Source organism: Pristiophorus japonicus, chromosome 5, assembly GCF_044704955.1.
Source record: "Pristiophorus japonicus isolate sPriJap1 chromosome 5, sPriJap1.hap1, whole genome shotgun sequence".
In the NCBI taxonomy this organism is placed as follows: Eukaryota; Metazoa; Chordata; class Chondrichthyes; family Pristiophoridae; genus Pristiophorus; species Pristiophorus japonicus.
Genome location: NC_091981.1, coordinates 271960258 through 271979999, shown reverse-complemented (window position 1 = coordinate 271979999; position 19742 = coordinate 271960258). Strand labels below are relative to the sequence as shown.

General features: G+C 48.4%; 1 protein-coding gene across 1 annotated transcript in view; it reads right to left on the bottom strand.

Annotated features, from left to right (window-relative positions):
- paxip1 (PAX interacting (with transcription-activation domain) protein 1) overlaps positions 1-19742 on the bottom strand; it is an 84508-nt gene that overhangs the window by 62657 nt on the left and 2109 nt on the right. The window contains exons 2-4 of the mRNA XM_070880251.1: positions 18433-18489; positions 15405-15499; positions 8276-8371 (exon numbers count right to left, since the gene is read on the bottom strand). Coding sequence (XP_070736352.1) covers positions 8276-8371; positions 15405-15499; positions 18433-18489 — 248 coding nt within the window. The remainder of the gene's footprint in view (positions 1-8275; positions 8372-15404; positions 15500-18432; positions 18490-19742) is intronic.

Below are 19742 nucleotides of genomic sequence, written 5' to 3'. Positions count from 1 at the left end.
GGGAACCATGTCCATCAACCTGAGGCAGGAGTTCCGTGGGCATTGTTCCAGCTGATTACTTGACGGCATGAAATGGTCAATGAAAGCTCCCACCTTACAGATGATCATTTTTCTCAGGCCGAAGCAACTGCTCAGTCCAATTCCAGCACAGATTCTGCAGGCTGCAAATGTTTCCAGCAAAGTCTCCATCCAGTGTCACCTCATTGGAACAACTCTCTCACCATTGACAGAATGCTTGTGTCATCTGTACTTCACCTGCCATCTCATCATCATCATAGGCGGTCTCTCGTATTTCATCAACAAGGGTGCCGTTTATACTGTCTTACCTCGGTCCGCAGAATCGGACCACGATGAGCCCCAACAGGACTAACAACATCAACCTTCTCCGTGATAGAAACATAGAAACTTACAACGCAGAAGGAGGCCATTTCGGCCCATCGTGTCCGTGCCGACCAACAAAGAGCCGCACGGCCCTCGGTCAGCAGCCCTGAAGGTTACATATAAACCTATGAACAATGAAGCAAAGGTAAAGAGCACCCAGCCCAACCAGTCTGCCCCACACAACTGCAACACTCCTTATACTAAAACATTCAACATTCCACCCCAACCGAAGTCATGTGATCTCCTGGGAAAGGCAAAAACTAGATCACCTGATGCTGCACAGGACACAGGGCATCAGCACCTGAACATATTGCGGCCACGGATGGCCTCATCATGGCCAGATTTAGTTAACTTTACCCTGTACACCCTGGCTGCCACATCATGCACCAGGTTGGCATCACCCCATACCAACACCATAAATCATCCCTACAATGACCAAGCCATTCCTTTCACACTCATCACCATTCACTGCAACTCACTAAGTCACTTCCAAAAGTGCACACAAATCTATCCAAGACTGGAAAGTGTTGAAAAGGAAGTATTATATGTTTGACATTACATTGCTTAAAACACCCAAGTGCCTCCGTGTGTGTTGTTAGTTGGTTGATTGCACAAGGATGAGGGGAGTGTGAGGATGGCTAGTGAGATGGGGATGTGGTAATGTAGATAGAGAGGGATGGGTGGACATGCAAGATAAGTTGGTGTGAGTAAGGATGTGCAGGGGTAAGGTAGGGAAGGCAGAGTGATGGGGTTATGATGAGAGGTACAGCAGGATGCAGTTGAGTGTGGCTTTGTGCTAATGTTTCCTGATCTAATGAGATCATTGAAATGTTTGCGGCGCTACACCCAGGTCTTCCTGAACACATCCCTGCTTGTGACCTCTCCTGAGTGTTGATCTCCTGGGGGAGATCTCTTCCGCCCATCGGAAGGAAATAGGACCTCCCCGCGTGCTCTGCCTCCCTCCATAAGCACATGGAGGTAGTCATCAGAGAAGCTGGGTGCAACCCTCCGCCTCGGTACAGTCACTGTCAATGCTTGCAGCGCTCCAATGCTGTAGTGCACTGACAGCACTATGTTAGATAAAACTGAAAATGTAATGTGGCCAGGGCCTCTGTAAGGACCCCGGCTGAAAAAGCGTCACGATTGAAGTCACCAGACCCGCTCCATCTCATTGGCCTGGGTAACGTGCTGGGCGGGTTTAATAGGCCCCATTTAGGCAAGTTCATTTTCAACAGCTATTCTGTTTCTTGCAAGTAGATGCCTCCAGATATACTATTCATACCCCCAACACTTGAGTGTGTAGAATGTCTGACTCGCCACTCACCTAACTGGTTCAGCTATAGAGGACTTGTGATGAGCCTACTGAGTATAGGAGCAGGGAGATCTTACTGCAGTTGTACAGGGCCTTGGTGAGGCCTCACCTGGAATATTGTGTTCAGTTCTGGTCTCCTAATCTGAGGAAGGACGTTCTTGCTATTGAGGGAGTGCAGCGAAGGTTCACCAGACTGATTCCAGGGCTGGCTGGGCTGACATAGGAGGAGAGACTGGATCAACTGGGCCTTTATATACTGAAGTTTAGAAGGATGAGAGGGAATCTCATAGAAACGTATAAGATTCTGACGGGACTGGACAGGTTAGATGCAGGAAGAACGTTCCTGATGTTGGGGAAGTCCAGAACCAGGGGACACAGTCTTAGGATAAGGGGTAGGCCATTTAGGACCGAGATGAGGAGAAACTTCTTCACTCAGAGTTGTTAACCTGTGGAATTCCCTGCCGCAGAGTTATTGATGCCAGTTCATTGGATATATTCAAGAGGGAGTTAGATATGGCCCTTACGGCTAAAGGGATCAAGGGGTATGGAGAGAAAGCGGGAAAGGGGTACTGAGGTGAAGTATCAGCCATGATCTTATTGAATGTTGGTGCAGGCTCGAAGGGCCGAATGGCCTACTCCTGCACCTATTTTCTATGTTTCTATCCCGACATCAATTATGCGGCTGAAATGAAGTTCAGTTTTGATCCTGGAAAATCTCTATCTTTGCTTTCATTAAAAGCTGCACCCTAAAGGGGTTTAATTTGGAACTACTGATTTACCAGAAAATCAAACCTTTACTAACAGAGGGGGGACCGGCCCGTTCTGATGAAAGGTCCCATCCAAAATGTTAAACTATCTTTCTCTAAGTGCTGATAAACTTGTGCGAGGCTGAGAATTTACTGCTTTTGGTTCTGGCTTCCAGCATTCAGAGTCTCTCACTCTTCCACCCACCGCCCCCGCCGCCCCCGCCGCCACCCCCCCCCCCCCCGCCCAATCATTTTGCGTCCCTGCCCAAGTTGAATTTCATCCCTATTGGTCCAACATCCTCCTTTATCACTTCCCACCCTTTTCCTGCCATGAACTGCAATTCGCTATAAGCTCAGTCACGTCTTTAGTGTCCTGCACTACATCCTGCTCAGCCAACTCCCAACCCTTGCTCATCCTCTTCACTTCCTCGATGACCTCACGTCGCCTTTCTTGTCATTGTAATCTGCTCCAGTCTGTATCCCTCCTGCACCTTTTGGTCGTCACGCTCTGGTCTTCTGTACTTCCTGCCCACTTCACCCCCACCCGACACAAGACTTCCAAAGCAAGCGCTCTACTGGGAACTCCTACACGGCAAGCGAGCCCCAGGTGGGCAGAGGAAACATTTCAAGGACACCCTCAAAGCCTCCTTGATAAAGTGCAACATCCCCACCAATACCTGGGAGTTCCTGGCCCACGACCGTCCGAAGTAGAGGAAGAGCATCCGGGAGGGCGCTGAGCACCTCGAGTCTCATCGCCGAGAGCATGCAGAAACCAAGCGCAGGCAGAAGGAGCGTGTGGCAAACCAGTCCCACCCTCCCTTTCCTTCAAGCACTGTCTGTCCCACCTGTGACAGAGACCATAATTTCCGTATTGGACTGTTCAGTCACCTGAGAACTCACTTTTAGAGTGGAAGCAAGTCTTCCTCGATTTCGCGGGACTGACTATGATGATGGTGACAGAGCCTTCAGTCACCTCAGCCCCACTCGCTGGAACGCCCTCCCCCAAACCCTATACCCCCTTTCTCCAACCACACCTCTTTGACCAAAGCATTATATTGGGTGACAGAGTTGGTGCGTGTTCGATTTTGCTTCCTCCTCTGCAAAGCGCAGTAAAGGTTGCAAACGCAGTTTGTTGCGGCTGCACACGAGACGTGCAGGTGAAATGTGCAAGGTGTGAACTGCATGAGGATTAGAAGATTGGAGTCACCTGTCACCATTCACAAATCGGAACACTGGCCAGGAATTTCCTCAGAGCTGCTCCCTCTCTGCCATTGTAACACTGCCAGGTGTGCGGTGCAACCCAGTGTTGTGTGCAGACATGACATTTTCCCCATACTTACCGTCAAGTTACAGTAACAGAGCAGGAGCGTCTGAGGAAAATCCTGGCCCTGGTGTTGACACGCCAGATACTGCCCCCGTGATGGTTTGGAGAATGAAATCAAGGGAGAGTGAGTCAGAGCAGAAATCCTGCAATGATTTCCATGGCTGTGGAATCACACAGCACTAGGGCCAATGACTCTAGACATGAAACATGTATGTATTTCTGTGTAAGAGAAACATAAACAATAGTACAAGAGAACTTGCTCTTCTTTTAGCCTTTATCCACATCTGGATATAGAATCAGACATTTACAGCGCGGAAGGAGGCCATTTCGGCCCATCGTGTCCGTGCTGGTCGACCAAGTGCTATCCAGCCTAATCCCACTTTCCAGCTCTTGGTCCGTAGATCTGTAGGTTATGGCACTTTAAGTGCACATCCAAGTATTTTTTTAAAATGTGGTGAGGCTTTCTGCCTGTACCACCCTTTCAGGCAGTGAGTTCCAGACCCCCTTCAGCCTCTGGGTGAAGAAATTACCCGATATCTCCTGTAAACCTCCCCCAATTACTTTAAACCTATGCCTCCTAGTTGTTGACCCCTCTGCCAAGGGAAACAGGTTCCTCCTATCCATTCTATCCAGGCCCCTTCAGCCCCCTCTATTCCAAAGAAAACAGACCCAGCATCTCCAATCTTTCCTCATCGCCAAAATTCTCCAGTCCAGGCAACATTCTTGTAAATCTCCTCTGCACCCGTTTCAATGCAATCACATCTTTCCTGTAATGTGGTGACCGGAACTACACACAGTACTCCAGCTGTGGCCGAACCAGTGTTTTAGACAGTTCAAGCATAATGTCCTTGCTCTTGTATTCCATGCATCGACTAATAAAGGCAAATATTCTATATGCCTTCTTAACCACCTTATCTACCTGGCCTGCTACCTTCAGGGATCTGTGGACATGCACTCCAAGGTCCCTTTGTTCCTCTACACTTTTCAGTGTCCTACCATTTAATGTGTATTCCCTTACCTTTTTAGACATCCCTAAATGCATTATCTCACACTTATCCGGATTGAATTCCATTTTCCACTGTTCTGCCCACCTGACCAGTTCATTGATATCTTCCTGAAGTCCACAGCTTTCTTCATCATCAACCACACAGCCTATTTTAGCGTCATCTGCAAACTTCTTAATCATACCCCCAACATTCAAGTCCAAGTCATTGATATATGCCACAAAAAGCAAGGGATCCAGCACTGAGCCCTGCGGAACCCCACTGGAAACATCCTTCCAGTCACAAAAACACCCATCAACCATTACCCTTTTGCTTCCTACCTCCGAGCTAATTTTGATCCAACTTGCCACTTTGCCCTGGATTCCATGGGCTTTTAATTTCGTGACCAATCTGCCATGTGGGACCTTATCAAAAGCTCTGCTAAAATCCATATACACTATATCATATGCACTGCCCTCATCGAGCCTCCTGGTTACCTCCTCGAAAAATTCAATCAAGTTAGTCACAACCTTCCTTTAACAAATCCATACTGACTGTCCTTGATTAATCCATGTCTTTCCAAATGAAGATTTTTTCCCAATAACTTTCCCACCACTGAGGTTAGGCTGACTGACCTGTAATTACCACACCTGTAGCCAGAGAGGACTGAAAAATGATGGTCAGAGCCTCTGCTATTTTCTCTTTTTCTTCCCTCAACAGCCTGGGATACATTTCATCCGGGCCTGGGAATTTATCCGCTTTCAAAGCTTCTAGGCCCCTTAATACTACTTCTCTCTCTATGTTTATCTCGCCTAATATTGCACATTCCTCCTCCCTCATTGCAAAGTCTGCATCGCCCCTCTCTTTTGTGAAAACAGATGTAAAGTATTCATTTAGAATCATACCCATGTCTTCTGCCTCCGCACACAGATTTCCTTTATGCTTTCTAATAGGGCCCACTCTTTCTCTAGTAATCCTCTTGCTCTTAATGTATTTCTAAAATATCTTTGGGTTTTCCCCCGATTTTACTTCCCATGCTTTCATGCTCTCTCTTTGCTTTCCTGATATCTTTTTTAACTGCACCCCTTGCATCTTTGCAGCACAACTTAATTACCGTTGTTGGAAAACTGCAAGGTAGGAGCTCGGCAGCCAAACAGAAAGCTTTGCTCTGCAGATCCTGCGTCCCAAAGTGGACATATCCTCGGAGTAATTGTAGTGCTGATCTACACTGTTATTTGTGTTAGATTATAAGGTTCGTGTTTGAACATCGTTTTCTCAATGGAGAAATTGCAAAGCCAGCACACCTCTGGTTTCTCAGTGAGACTGACAATTTAGTGCTGAATCATGACCATGCTGTTGTGGATCCAGCCCCACGAAGAACTGGTAGAGATTGCTCAAACTCATTTCACACTCAGCCCTTGTAGCCAAGCCAGGAGGCTCTGACCCCATTAAATGGGGCTGGATTCAAACACAGCTCGCAGTCCCGTCAAGCCTTCCTTTTAGCTGGATTGCAGATTCTGCCAGGTTCTGATAGCCAAACTCACTATTACAGGCTCCCAATCCTTATTTAAAACATTGGCTATAAATAGATGTTGGAATCAGGACACTGGATATAGAGAATTGTTTATTGCATATTCATCCTCGAGTTACTGACAGGCCATTGCCACCAAATTTGTTTGCCCACCAGTCAAAGATTAGCCACTGTGGTCACTGTTTCCATCCTGGCAGCAAACTGATAGATCTGGGTGGTTGCTGTCCCTCAAGTATCCAATGGCTTTTCTTCCTCAAACTGATGATGAAACCACAAAAAATACAAAATGTTTGAAATACACATCAGATCAATCAGCATCTGTAAAAAGGAAAGACTACGACATGTCAGATGTGTACCCACCATTTGATTGATGGAAGGTTGTCTACTTTAAATGTCGCAACCAGTCTTTTTCGCTTTTACAGATACTGATTGACCTGCTGTGTATTTCTCGCATGTGTGTTTTTTATTTATTTCGATCTAAAACTACAGTGCACCTGAAAATGTGCCCGATGGCACTGAGGGCAGAGACAACAGGCATCATGGTCTTTTCAGCCTGTATTGAAGGGTACGGACGAAGAGAGTTCATATAGGGGTTCGTATACATAACTCCTTGAAAGTGAGCATGCAGGTAGATAAAGGTTTTATAAATAGGAGCTTAGTGTACAAAAACTAATGATAGATTTATACAAAATATTGGTTGGGCCACAGTTACAATACTGTGCGCAATTTTGAACATCTCATTATGGATAGAACTGTAAAGCCATACTGAACATTCAGTTTAGATTCACAAGTATGGCGGCAGCGATGGGAAGCTATACTTTCGAGGAAAGATGAGATACTGAGACTATTTCCACTGAAGCACATAGGAAATTTAATAGAGGTTTTGTAAATTATGAAGCGTTGAGAGTCAATAGGAAAAGATTATTTTCTCTGGTTGAGAAGCTGGCGACAGGAAGTCATTAATTTAAAATGATCCAGAGTGTAGAGAGAGATTAGGAGGGTTACGTGACTGTGGAAAATACTTTGCTTTAAGAAATGGTTAAGGCAGAGATCACTGCTTCATTAAAGGGAAAAAATGCATACATATTTGAAACCGAAAAAGACACAGGACAATGGGATTAGTTTTGGATTGCACTGCTAAAGACTCAGCATAGATGCAATTGGCCAAATGGCCTCCCGTGCAGGGAATTCTATGGTTCTTCCCTCAAGTAAGGTGACAGGAGGACCTGTGGCATTCACCTTGAGACAGACACAACACTTCAACGTTGGAATTGATCCACTCAAATCCCAAATGCCTCTTCTTTTTGCTCCTTCCTTTAGGTTGTTGGAAGTATTTGAACCATCCAAAGTCATAGTCAGAATAAAACTTGGAATTACTGGTCACGATCTGCTGAAACAAGAACTTCCTGCAGCAAATTTTAAAATTCTGAATGATATAAGTTGATCGTAAAACCCAAATCAAACCAAAAATTCTGCAAAATATTAACAGGAGTAGGCCATATAGTCCCTCGAGTGTGTTCCGCCAAATTGCCTGTACTGAATTCAAGGCCACAGATCGACCCAAGGCAAAACACTGTCACAGCAGCAAACAGCAAGGCAAGATCTCACCGTACAGGATGTTATCTCCCACTATTTCACTGTCTTTCAACCCCCACCATCTCTGCTGAATTAACCAGCTTACCCATTGATAAAGCATTATGAAGAGCTGATTGCTATATATATGCAAAAGGAGAAATAATTGGTGGTACTTTATGTCTCAAACTATATCCTGAGAGATCACAGATTGCAGCCAAAACAAAGGATCTCAAAATTAAATGATGGGCAGTAATGTATCAAAAAGCGTTAACTTAACACCGGAACCAAAACCCTATCAATGCAATTGCTCAAAATAAACTTGGAGAGAACACAATGTACAATTTGTTTGTAAAACTGTTAACACATCTTTAAAACCTGCAGGCATGTGGGAGGAAGAAAAGGCAACTAAATTTACATGCTTACCTGGGCATACATATTGCTGACCTGACTTTCACACAAAAGGTGTGTGCATCTATTAGTCAGCGTGGGATCAACAATTCCACCATGGACTTGGATAATCTGGAAAACAATATACAAAAATACTTTAAAACTTTTTTCACACCATATGAAGTTTTATTAGGTCAACAAACACAAGGGGGGAGAAATTGAGTTACTTTGCGCCTCCTGTTAGCGCCCTGGAGCGCCAACGGGGTGCACGAGTTTGCGACTGGGCGCAGCACTTAGCGGGAGTTTAGCAGCGGCGCTATGCCCGGATTTCCTGCGCCCAGAGATTGTGACGCCATCGCCATGCGCATCACCCCGGCCCCTAAATTGGATTTCTCCCCTTGCAGCAGCACTGGGCGATAACAGCCGATCGAGCGGCCGGTCACTACTGGGTCGAAGATTAAAGGGGAGGTGGCCAACTTGCTGAAAAAAAATTCTCATCTTTTCGTCGCCACTCCAGATACAGTTTCGTCGGAGGTTGGGGCCGCAATCGCTCAGCCCGGCACTCTGCTCGAGTGTCAGGCTGACCAGCCGGCACCCTCCCGCTCCTGGTGGTCCAAGTGGTGCCTTCCTGTTTTGCAGAGAATGCAGCGTGAGCTCTTCCCTTTAATTGAAGGAAGAGCCCCTTTGGATGTGGCCAAATGCGCAGCACTGCTGAGGCGTGCGCCCAGTTACCGCCCCAGCAAGGAAGTGGAGTGCTTGGTTTAGCGCTCCACTTCCTTTCAGGGCGATAACCCAAATTTATCGAGTATTACGGCCCCCAGACGGGACGATACCGAATTTCTAGGCAAGACTTTCTTACAGTTGCACTATCCCATTTCCTCGGATCTTTTACAGGTCGATATTAAAACAGCATCACCTCCCATATGATGTCTCTTTTAAAAGGAATATATCAATCTGATCTGCACCATACATTTCAAGGACTCGGACTGATTTGACTGCCCACCCAATCACAATTCAGAGATCAATTGTAGCACCCTTACTACGATGCTGGCTGAGATCTGCTAGTTTAGTACAGATCAAGAATTGAACCGGATTATCTTCCTGTTCCGTATGGTTCAGTCCTGCTACCCCGAAGATAGAGAGAGAGAGAGACAGGGGAGGCCATTTGACCAAACTTTGCAGGTTCATGCAGAAGTTTTTTTGTTTTAAACATACATTTTCCCTACCATGCCATCTGGCAGTTTCTCAAATGAGTGAGGTTTTTGCCTTCACTACCCTGCCTGGAAGACCATTCCAAATGTCAGCCGTGGCTCAGCTGGTAGCACTCTCGCCCGAGTCAGAAAGTTGTGGATTCAAGTCCCACTGCAGAGACTTCAGCTCATAATCCAGGCTGACACTCCCAGTGCAGGACTGAGGGATCGCTGCACTGTTGGAGGTGCCACCTTTCAAATGAGACATTAATTTGAAGCGCTCTCAGGTGAACACACAATATCCCACGACACTATGTCGAAGAGCAGCAGCGAAATATCCCCGGTGTAATGGCCAAAGTTTATCCCTCAACCAACATCACGAAAACAGATTATCTAGTTATTAATCACATTGCTGTTTGTGGGAGCTTGCTGTGTGCAAATTGGCTGCCACATTACAACAGTGACTATACGTCAAATAAAAAGTACTTCATTGACTTGAACGTTTTGGGACGCCCAGAGGTCAGGAAAAGCGCAACATAAATGCAAGTCAGTCTTTCTTTGTCTTAAATTCCCTTTTCAGTAGTTTTAAACAATATCCCCTTGTCCAAGTAACCCAGCCTATCCTGAAGTAGTATTTCAGATTAACTATGTTACTTAAATATCTCAAACTTAAACCAGCAGTAATTTCTTTTCAAGGCTAAAGAGCCCAGTTGTTCTGTAGCTCCCTGGATCATAGGGGAAGCTGGTTTTTTCTTCAATTTAACATTAAATGGTACAGTAAATTGCATGGAATTTACAGCACAGTAACAGGCCATTCTTCCAAAGGGTCCATATGCCAATGTTCATGCTCCACACAAGCCTCCTTCCACTCTACTACATCTAAGCCTATCTGCATAACCTTCTATTCCTTTCTCCATTGTGCTTATCTAGCTTCCCTTTCAATTCATCGAATGCTGTTCACCTCACAATTCTCCCTGTGGTAGCAAGTTCCACATTCTCACTACTCTCTGGGTAAAGATGTTTCTCCTGAATTCCTTGTTGAATTTATTAGTGACTATCTTATATTTATGGTGCCCAGTTTTGGACTCCTCACGAGTGAAACAAATGTTCGACGTCTACCCGATCAAACCCCTTCAAAATTTTAACGGCCTTTTTCAGATCACCTCTCAGTCTTCTCTTTGCTAGAGAAAAGAGCCCCACAGCCTGTTCAGTCTTTCCTGATAGATGTAGCCTCTCATTTCTGGCATCATCTATTGTGTTCCTAACACAGACGAGGCTGCACACAGGGAGGTTAAAGTAACAGTGACCTCAGTCTTTAATAAGACACTCCAGAGTGAGGAACAGGCCTTAGGGGCCGGCTTATATACAGTGCTGCAAAGGGATGCTGGGATCCCTTCGGACTTCAGGGGATGAGCTCCCTTGAAAACTATTTACAAGGTGAGGCGGTTGGGAGCCTTTCTTTCCCTGGTGGACCGCCTCGGTACAAATTTCTGTTCTGGTGTGTTGGCTGTGCCCTCGCTGGGTTGGAGTGTTATTGGCCCTGCAGGGCTGCTGGGTGAGCCTGGCCTTGCTGGGCTGTTGGGCGTGATGGGTTCGATTTCCTGGTCCGGGGTGGTGTCGTTGATCCTTTGGGTGTGTGTTGTGGGCTCGAAAAAGGTGGTGTCTGCTGTGGGTTGTTCAGGGCAGTCTGTGAACCGCAGCCTCGTTTGGTCCAGGTGCTTTCTGCAAATTTGTCCATTGTCTAGTTTGACTACAAACACCCTACTCCCTTCTTTAGCTATCACCATGCCCGCGATCCACTTGGGACCATGTCCATAGTTTAGCACATACACAGGGTCATTCAGATCAATTTCCTGTGACACAGTGGCGTGACCATCGTTTACATTTTGTTGCTGCCGCCAGCTCTCTACCCGATCATGCAGGTTGGGGTGAACCAGAGACAGTCTGGTTTTAGGTATCCTTTTCATAAGTAGCTCAGCCGGGGGCACTGTGAGCGAGTGGGGTCTCGTGCGGTAGCTGAGCAGTACTCGGGACAGACGGGTTTGGAGTGAGCCTTCTGTGACTCGTTTGAGGCTCTGTTTGATGGTTTGTACAGCCCGCTCTGCCTGCCCATTGGAGGCTGGTTTAAACGGGGCCGAGGTGACATGTGTGATCCCATTGCGGGTCATGAATTCTTTAAATTCGGCTCTGGGCAAACATGACCCGTTGTCAGTGACCAGTATGTCAAGCAGGCTGTGGGTGGCAAACATGGCCCTCAGGCTTTCAATGGTGGCGGTGGCGGTGCTTCCCGACATTATTTCACATTCAATCCATTTTGAAAAAGCATCCACCACCGCCAGGAACATTTTACCGAGAAATGGGCCCACATAGTCAACATGGATCCTCGACCAGCGTCTGGAGGGCCAGGACCACAAACTTAGTGGTGCCTCTCTGGGCACATTGCTAAACTGAGCACACACGCTACATTGCAGTACACAGGACTCGAAGTCAGAGTTGATACCGGGCCATCACACATGGGATATGGCTATCGTTTTCATCATTACTATACCCGGGTGTGTGCTGTGGAGATCCGAGATGAACGTCTCCCTGCCCTTTTTTGGTAGCACTACGCGGTTACCCCAAAACAGGCAGTCTGCCTGAATGGACAGCTCGTCCTTTCGCTGCTGGAACGGCTTGACTAGCTCTTGCATTTCAACAGGGTTGCTGGCCCAGCTCCCATGCAGTACACAGTTTTTTTACTAGGGACAGCAGAGAATCTTGGCTGGTCCAAGTCCTAATCTGGCGTGCCGTGACAGGTGATTTATCATTTTCAAACGCTTCCATGACCATCAACAAGTCTGCGGGCAGCGCGACCATCAACAAGTTTGGAGGCTGCGCCATTTCCACCCCCGTGGTGGGCAATGGTAACCGACAGAGCATCCGCACAGTTCTCGGTGCCTGGCCGGTGGCAGATGGTATAGTTATACGCTGATCGTGCGAGTGCCCACGTTTGTATGCGGGCTGAGGCATTAGTATTTATCCCCTTGTTTTCAGCGAACAGGGATGTGAGGGGCTTGTGATCGGTTTCCAGCTCAAATTTGAGGCCAAACAGGTACTGATGCATTTTCTTTACCCCGAACACACACGCTAATGGCTCTTTCTCAATCATGCTGTACGCCCTCTCAGCCTTAGACAAGCTCCTGGAAGCATAGGCGACAGGTTGTAACTTCCCCGCAACGTTAGCTTGTTGCAATACACACCCGACTCTGTACAGTGACGCGTCACATGCTAGCACAAGTCTTTTACACGGGTTATACAATACAAACAGCTTGTTAGAGCATAAAATGTTTCTGGCTTTCTCAAAAGCAATTACTTGTTTTTTTTCCCCATACCCAGTTCACACCTTTGCGCAATAACACATGTAGGGGCTCTAAAAAGGGTGCTTAACCCCGGTAGGAAGTTACCAAAATAGTTGAGGAGTCCCAGGAACGACCGCAGCTCCATAACGTTGTGTGGCCTGGGCGCGTTCCTGATAGCCTCTGTCTTGGCGTCTGTGGGCCGAATGCCGTCCGCCGCGATCTTTCTCCCCAAAAACTCCACTTCTGATGCCATGAAGACGCATTTCAACCTCTTCAACCGCATCCCTACGCGATCCAGTCGCTAGAGTACTTCCTCCAGGTTTTATAGGTGCTCAGCGGTGTCCCAACCCATGACCAATATGCCATCCTGAAAGACCACCGTGTGTGGTACCGACTTGAGTAGGCTCTCCATGTTTCTCTGGAAGATCGCTGCAACCAACCGAATTCCAAACGGGCATCTGTTGTAGATGAACAGTCCCTCGTGCGTGTTGATGCAGGTGAGGTCCTTCGAAGACTCCTCCAGCTCCTGCGTCATGTAGGTCGAAGTCAGATCGAGCTTGATGAACGTCTTGCCTCCTGCCAGCGTCGCAAATTGGTCGTCTGCCTTAGGTAGCAGGTATTGGTCCTGTAGCGAGAAACGATTAATAGTTACTTTATAATCGCCGCAAATCCTGACCGTGCCATCACTTTTGAGTACTGGAACAATCGGGCTGGCCCACTCGCTGAATTCCACTGGGGAGATGATGCCCTCGCGTTGCAGCCTGTCCAGCTCGAGTTCCACTCTCTCCCTCATCATGTGAGGTATTGCTCGCGCCTTGTGGTGAATGGGTCGTGCCTCTGGGACTAAGTGGATCCGCACCTTCGCCCCAGAAAAGTTTCGAATGCCTGGCTCAAAAAGGGAAGGAAATTTGTTAAGAACCTGGGTACAGGAAGCCTCATCGACATGTCATAGCGCTCGGATGTCATCCCAGTGCCACTGGATTTTGCCCAGCCAGCTCCTTCCAAGCAGTGTGGGGCCATCGGCCGGAATAATCCAGAGTGGCAGTTTGTGCACCGTGCCCTCGTAGGTGACCTTGACCATGGTGCTGCCCAGGACAGTGATAAGCTTTTTGGTGTATGTTCTCAGTTTCGTGTGGATGGGGCTCAGGGCTGGTCTGAATGCCTTGTTGCACCACAGACTCTAAAACATCTTTTTACTCATGATGGATTGGCTAGCGCCAGTGTCCAGTTCTATGGCTATGGGTAAGCTATTCAATTTTACATTTAGCATTACAGGTGGACATTTCGACGAAAATATGTGCACCCCGTGTACTTCAGCATCTGCCTCCTCTCTGAGACTCAAAATTGCTCTGATCTACCATGAACTGATCCTCCTCTGTCACATGGTGGTTAGCAGGTTTTGCAGAGCTTGCAGCTCGTTTGCAAGCTCGTTGGAGGTGCCCCATTGTTCCACAGTTCTTGCAAACATACTCTTTGAAGCGGCATGAATCGGCTGAATGGAAGCCTCCACAACGCCAACAAGGTGTGAATTGCCTTGCATTCATCCTTTGTTGCGGACTCAGTCATCTGGGTCACTTGAGGCCTGCTGGCAGTTGCAGACTTGTGGTTTCTGCCCTGTATATTTCTGCTCACAAACACAGTTCCAGTTAATTTATGAACATTGCTAGCACTTGTATGCTGAGAGATTTGTTTGGTATTATCACTGGTGGATATAAACGCCTGTGCTATCGCAATGGCCTTACTGAGGGTCGGTGTCTCTAGTCAAAAGTTTTCGTAGGATGGTCTCGTGGCCAATGCCCAGTACAAAAAAAGTCTGAGCATCTGCTCCAGGTAGCCATCAAACTCACATTGTCCTGCAAGTCACCTTAGCTCGCCACTTCCTGACCTTCAGATCGCTGGCACGTGTAGAACCGATACCTCGCCATCAGCACGCTCTCCCTCGGATGCTCCCGAACCAGTGTACACAGCTCCTCATATGACTTATCTGTGGGTTTCACCGGAGCCAGAAGATTCTTCATGAGGATGTAGGTCAGTACCCCACAGACTGTGAGGAGGACCTCTCTCCTTTTTGCAGCGCTTCCTTCTCCGTCCAGCTCATTGGCTACAAAGTACTGGTCTAGCCATTCGACATAGGCACATAGGCTTCCCAGTCCTCACCCTCTGAGAATTTCTCCAGGATGCCCACAGTTTGCTGCAGCTTTGTATTGGATTCGTATTCTCGTCGCCAGTTATTGTGTTCCTAACACAGATGAGGCTGCACACAGGGAGGTTAAAGTAACAGTGACCTCAGTCTTTAATAAGACACTCGAGAGTGAGGAACAGGCCTTCGGGGCTGGCTTATATACAGTGCTCCCAAGGGATGCTGGGACCCTTGGGACTTCAGGAGTTGAGCTCCCTGGTGGCGGAACATGGGAGTGCATGCTTTACAGATACACATCATCATCCTTGTACATTTTTTTGAACTTTTTCTAGTGCTTCTATATCCTTTCTGTAATACAGAGACTTGAACTGTGAACAGTATGCTACAAGTAGAAACATCTTCCCTGCGTCAATTAAACCCATTTCAGTGTCCCAGTTATCCACATTCGCTGCTAATGGTCAATAAATTCTGCAAGCTAGCAATGTATTCAATATTACCTTTTTCCAAGTTGCCAGCAGCTGTTTGTCAGACATCTGCTCAGGGTAGTCAGCGATTGCAAACACACAGCCCAATAAGAATGATTCTTCCGGAACTGAAAAGAAAACACAAAGGAAATTGACCAACTGATAACTTCAATTGTACAAAAATTTTCTATTATACAGATGAATTAAAATACTCAAAAGTGTTATTGAATAGAGTGCCTAAAAATATTCTAGTTTATTGCAGTTTATTTGCTGATAAATAACCTTTTGCTATTTAGGGGCCGAAATTGCATATCGCCCGGTTGGAGCCCATCGCAGATGTCCCGCGCCGGAAGCAAAATCACGGTTACCGCCCCTCACAGGAAGTGGAGCGCAATGCCGCGAGCTCCACCTCCTCTTGCAGCAGGATCGAGGGAGCTACCCGGGCGCAGCACGGATTTCTACGCGGCCGCATCAAGTAGCGCTAACGCGTTTCAACTTCCCTCCTCAAGCTCTGCAGGCCTTTTTATGGGCCTCCAGGGATGTGGAGTGCCGGGCTGCACTTTCACGGCCCGGACCCAGCGACATCGGTGAACCACGACCTAACCAGTGAGTGGGAGGGAGAAAAATGACGGCGCATGGTGCAGCGCACCTCACCTTGGAGTTTCGCCCTGCGAGCGGAGTGCGGCCCGGTTTGTAATCTGCGAGGCTACCACTGATATGGCCCGCGGCAGTCTCACCACCGCCGTGGGACGAAAAGGAGTCGCCGCACACAACGATGAAGTCATCATTGCCGGCGCAGTGGCCCAGGACACTACCGGCAGGGACGGAACGATGCCGGTTTGCAACTCCGCTAACTCCCGCACAATTATGCGGAGCCGGTCCATAAAAGGTGATAGCACAGATGTTACGTGCAGTGAACGATTGTAAACTCACTTAAAAACAGTTGTCTTTAATCTGCTCCACGTTAGAGCTGCTGGTGTGCAGGAAACTTTCTTAGCCAGATTTTCACACATTGGTCATGACCGTAGGCCAATAATAGTCCTCACTGCGCTAAACCCCACAATGCTACATGAATAAACCATGGTCTCCAATTTGTAAACAAATATTTAAAACATCACTGCCTCAGAGTGTGTCTGACTCCTCTAGTGTCATCTTTACCATTGCTTATAAATCCCTGCCTTCTTCACTCATCATAGGCAATCCCTCGAAATCGAGGAAGACTTGCTTCCACTCAGTGATTCTCAGGTGACTGAACAGTCCAATATGAGAATTACAGTCTCTGTCACAGGTGGGACAGACAGTGGTTGAAGGAAAGGGTGAGTGGGGAGTCTGGTTTGCTGCACGCTCCTTCCGCTGCCTGCATTTGTTTTCTGTAGGAAGTGGACAATGAGACTCGAGGTACTCAGCACCCTCCCGGATACTCTTCCTCCATTTAGGACAGTCTTGGGCCAGGGACTCCCAAGAGTTATTGGGGATATTGCACTTTATCAAGGAGGCTTTGGGGGTGCCCTTGAAACATTTCCTCTGCCCACCTGGGGCTCGCTTGCCGTGTAGGAGTTCCGAGTAGGGCGCTTGCTTTGGGAGTCTTGTGTCGGGCATGCTGACAATGTGGCCCGCCCAACGGAGCTGGTCGAGTGTGGTCAGTGCTTCGATGCTGGCCTGATCAAGAATACTGATATTGGTGCGTCCATCCCCCCAGGAGATTTGCAGGATCTTGCGGAGACATCTTTGGTAGTATTTCTCCAGCGATTTGAGGTGTCTACTGTATATGGTCCACCTCTCTGAGCCATATAGGAGGGCGGGCATCACTACAGCCCTGTAGACCACAAGTTTGGTGCCAGATTTGAGGGCATCATCGAACACGCTCTTCCTCAGGCAACCTAAGGCTGCGCTGGCACACTGGAGGCGGTGTTGGACGTTGTCATCTATGTCTGCCCTTGCTGATAATAAGCTCCCGAGGTATGGAAAGTAGTTCACCTTGTCCAAGGCCGCGCCGTGGATTTTGATGACTGAGGGGCAGTGCTGTGTGGCGGGGTCAGGATGGTGAAGGACCTTTGTCTTACGGATGTTTAGTGTAAAGGCCCATGCTTTCGTACGCTTCGGTGAAGATGTTAATGATGGCTTGGAGTTCAGCCTCTGAATGTGCACAGATGCAGGTGTCGTCCGCGTACTGTAGTTCAATGACAGAGGATGGAGAGATTTTGGATCTAGCCTGGAGGCGACGAAGGTTGAACAGGTTCCCAGTGAACTGGTTCTATAGTTTAGTTCCACTCCCGCGGTGAGCTTGCAGAGTGTGAGGTGGAGCATTGCAGCGAAGATGATCGAGAAGAGGGTTGGCGCGATGACGCAGCCCTGATTGACCCCGGTCCGGATGTGGATTGGGTCTGTGGTGCATCTGTTGGTAGGATCACGGCTTGCATGTCATCGTGTAGCAGGCGGAAGATGACGTCAAAGTTTTGGGGGCAGCCGAAAAGGAGGAGGACGCTCCATAGTCCCTCGCAGTTAAGTGTCAAAGGCTTTTGTGAGGTCAAAGAAGGTCTTCACTCAGTCGTTACAGGAGGAGTCTTTTGTTTATTCATGAGAGCTCTGCTCAGTTGTAACAAATTACTGCAATAAAATCAACAATTAAGCATTGTTATTTCCATTACAGTAAAGCAGTGTGTGGGTGCTGACCTTCTAATGCATTAACATGTCCTGTGCACCCACAATGTCACGTTAAATGCAAATTTGTCCGTTTGTACTGGTTGCTATAACTGGTCATATTTGCTAACTGCTTAACACAAGAATAAAACTAAGGGGGAGAAATTGGGTGCTAACGGGCTGCAAATGCCTTTGCGATCGGGCGCGGCAATCGATTCTCGCCATATTCGGCGGGGGTTTAGTGGCGGCGCTATGGCACTGACCGAAGTTCGTGACATCATCGGCATGCGCATCGCCCCGGACCCAAAATTCACTTTTGCCCCCTGCAGCAGCACCGAGCGAAAACACTGCAGTTCTTCGGCAGCTGCCGTGACGATGATTAAAGGCGAGGTGGCCAAGGTAAGGAAGAAGAAAAACTTACCTTTGTTGTTGACGTTTTCTTCGTGGGTTCCTGCCCACGATCGCTCAGCCCGGCACTCTGCTCAAGTGCTGGGTTGATCGCATGGAATCGCTGCTGCTTTGGTGGTCCAGCGATGGCCCTTCCCTTTAAGGGAGGAAAGGGCCCTTTGAACATGGTAGCACCGCATGGTCCAGAGTGCAGCGCTGCCGAGGTCTACACCCCGCCTTCATCCTTCAGCGCTCATCCTGGTGCACTAAAAGCCAATTTTTTTAAAACTGTGAAGCAGTGGCACGTGCGTTAAATTTCCCACCTTTCTTAAGTTACTGCCCCCAAACAGGGCGAGAATGAATTTCACCCCTAATTTCCTTACAAATGCTGCCCAGGACCAAACACAACCTGGTTTCAGAAAAAAGCAACCGTTTTCCGAATTGCAGAACGAAAGATTAAAAATCTGCCTTCTTAAAAATCCCCAAATTTAAAAAAAAAATAAGTTATAATTTTAACTGCATTGAATTACACAGAATGCATAGCACAGAAACAGGCCACGTGACACATTGCTCCATACGAGCCTCCTCCCATCCCTCTTCATCTAACTCATGAGACCAGATTCAGTCACTGCCCATATTCACCCATCCGTTACTGCAATTTCAAATGGAAGTAACTGTTTGTAGTGTTTTTTCTGCGCCCCCGCCCCCGGCCGAACAGGAACAGAAGTGCAGTCCCGTTCTCATTCCACACTCTGGCGACACTGGGCGGGGGGGGGGGGGGGGGGGGAGAGAGAGAGAGCGAGACTGAGGGGGGGGGGGGGAGAAACAGAGGGAGAGATACTGGGGGGGGGGGGGGGGAAGAAAAGAGAGCGCGAGACTGGTGGGGGGAGGGGAGAGAGCGCGAGACTGGTGGGGGAGGGGAGAGAGCGCGAGACTTGGGGGGGGAGGGGAGAGAGCGCTAGACTTGGGGGGGGAGGGGAGAGAGCGCGAGACTTGGGGGGGGAGGGGAGAGAGCGCGAGACTTGGGGGGGGAGGGGAGAGAGCGCGAGATTTGGGGGGGAGGGGGGGGGGGAGAGAGATTGGGGGGAGGGGGGAGAGAGATTGGGGGGAGGGGGGGAGAGAGATTGGGGGGGAGGGGGGAGAGAGATTGGGGGGGAGGGGGGAGAGAGATTGGGGGGGGGAGGGGAGAGAGATTGGGGGGGAGAGGGGGAGAGAGATTGGGGGGGAGGGGGGAGAGAGATTGGGGGGAGGGGGGAGAGAGATTGGGGGGGAGGGGGGAAGAGAGTTGGGGGGGAGGGGGGAGAGAGATTGGGGGGGGAGGGGGAGAGAGAGATTGGGGGGGGG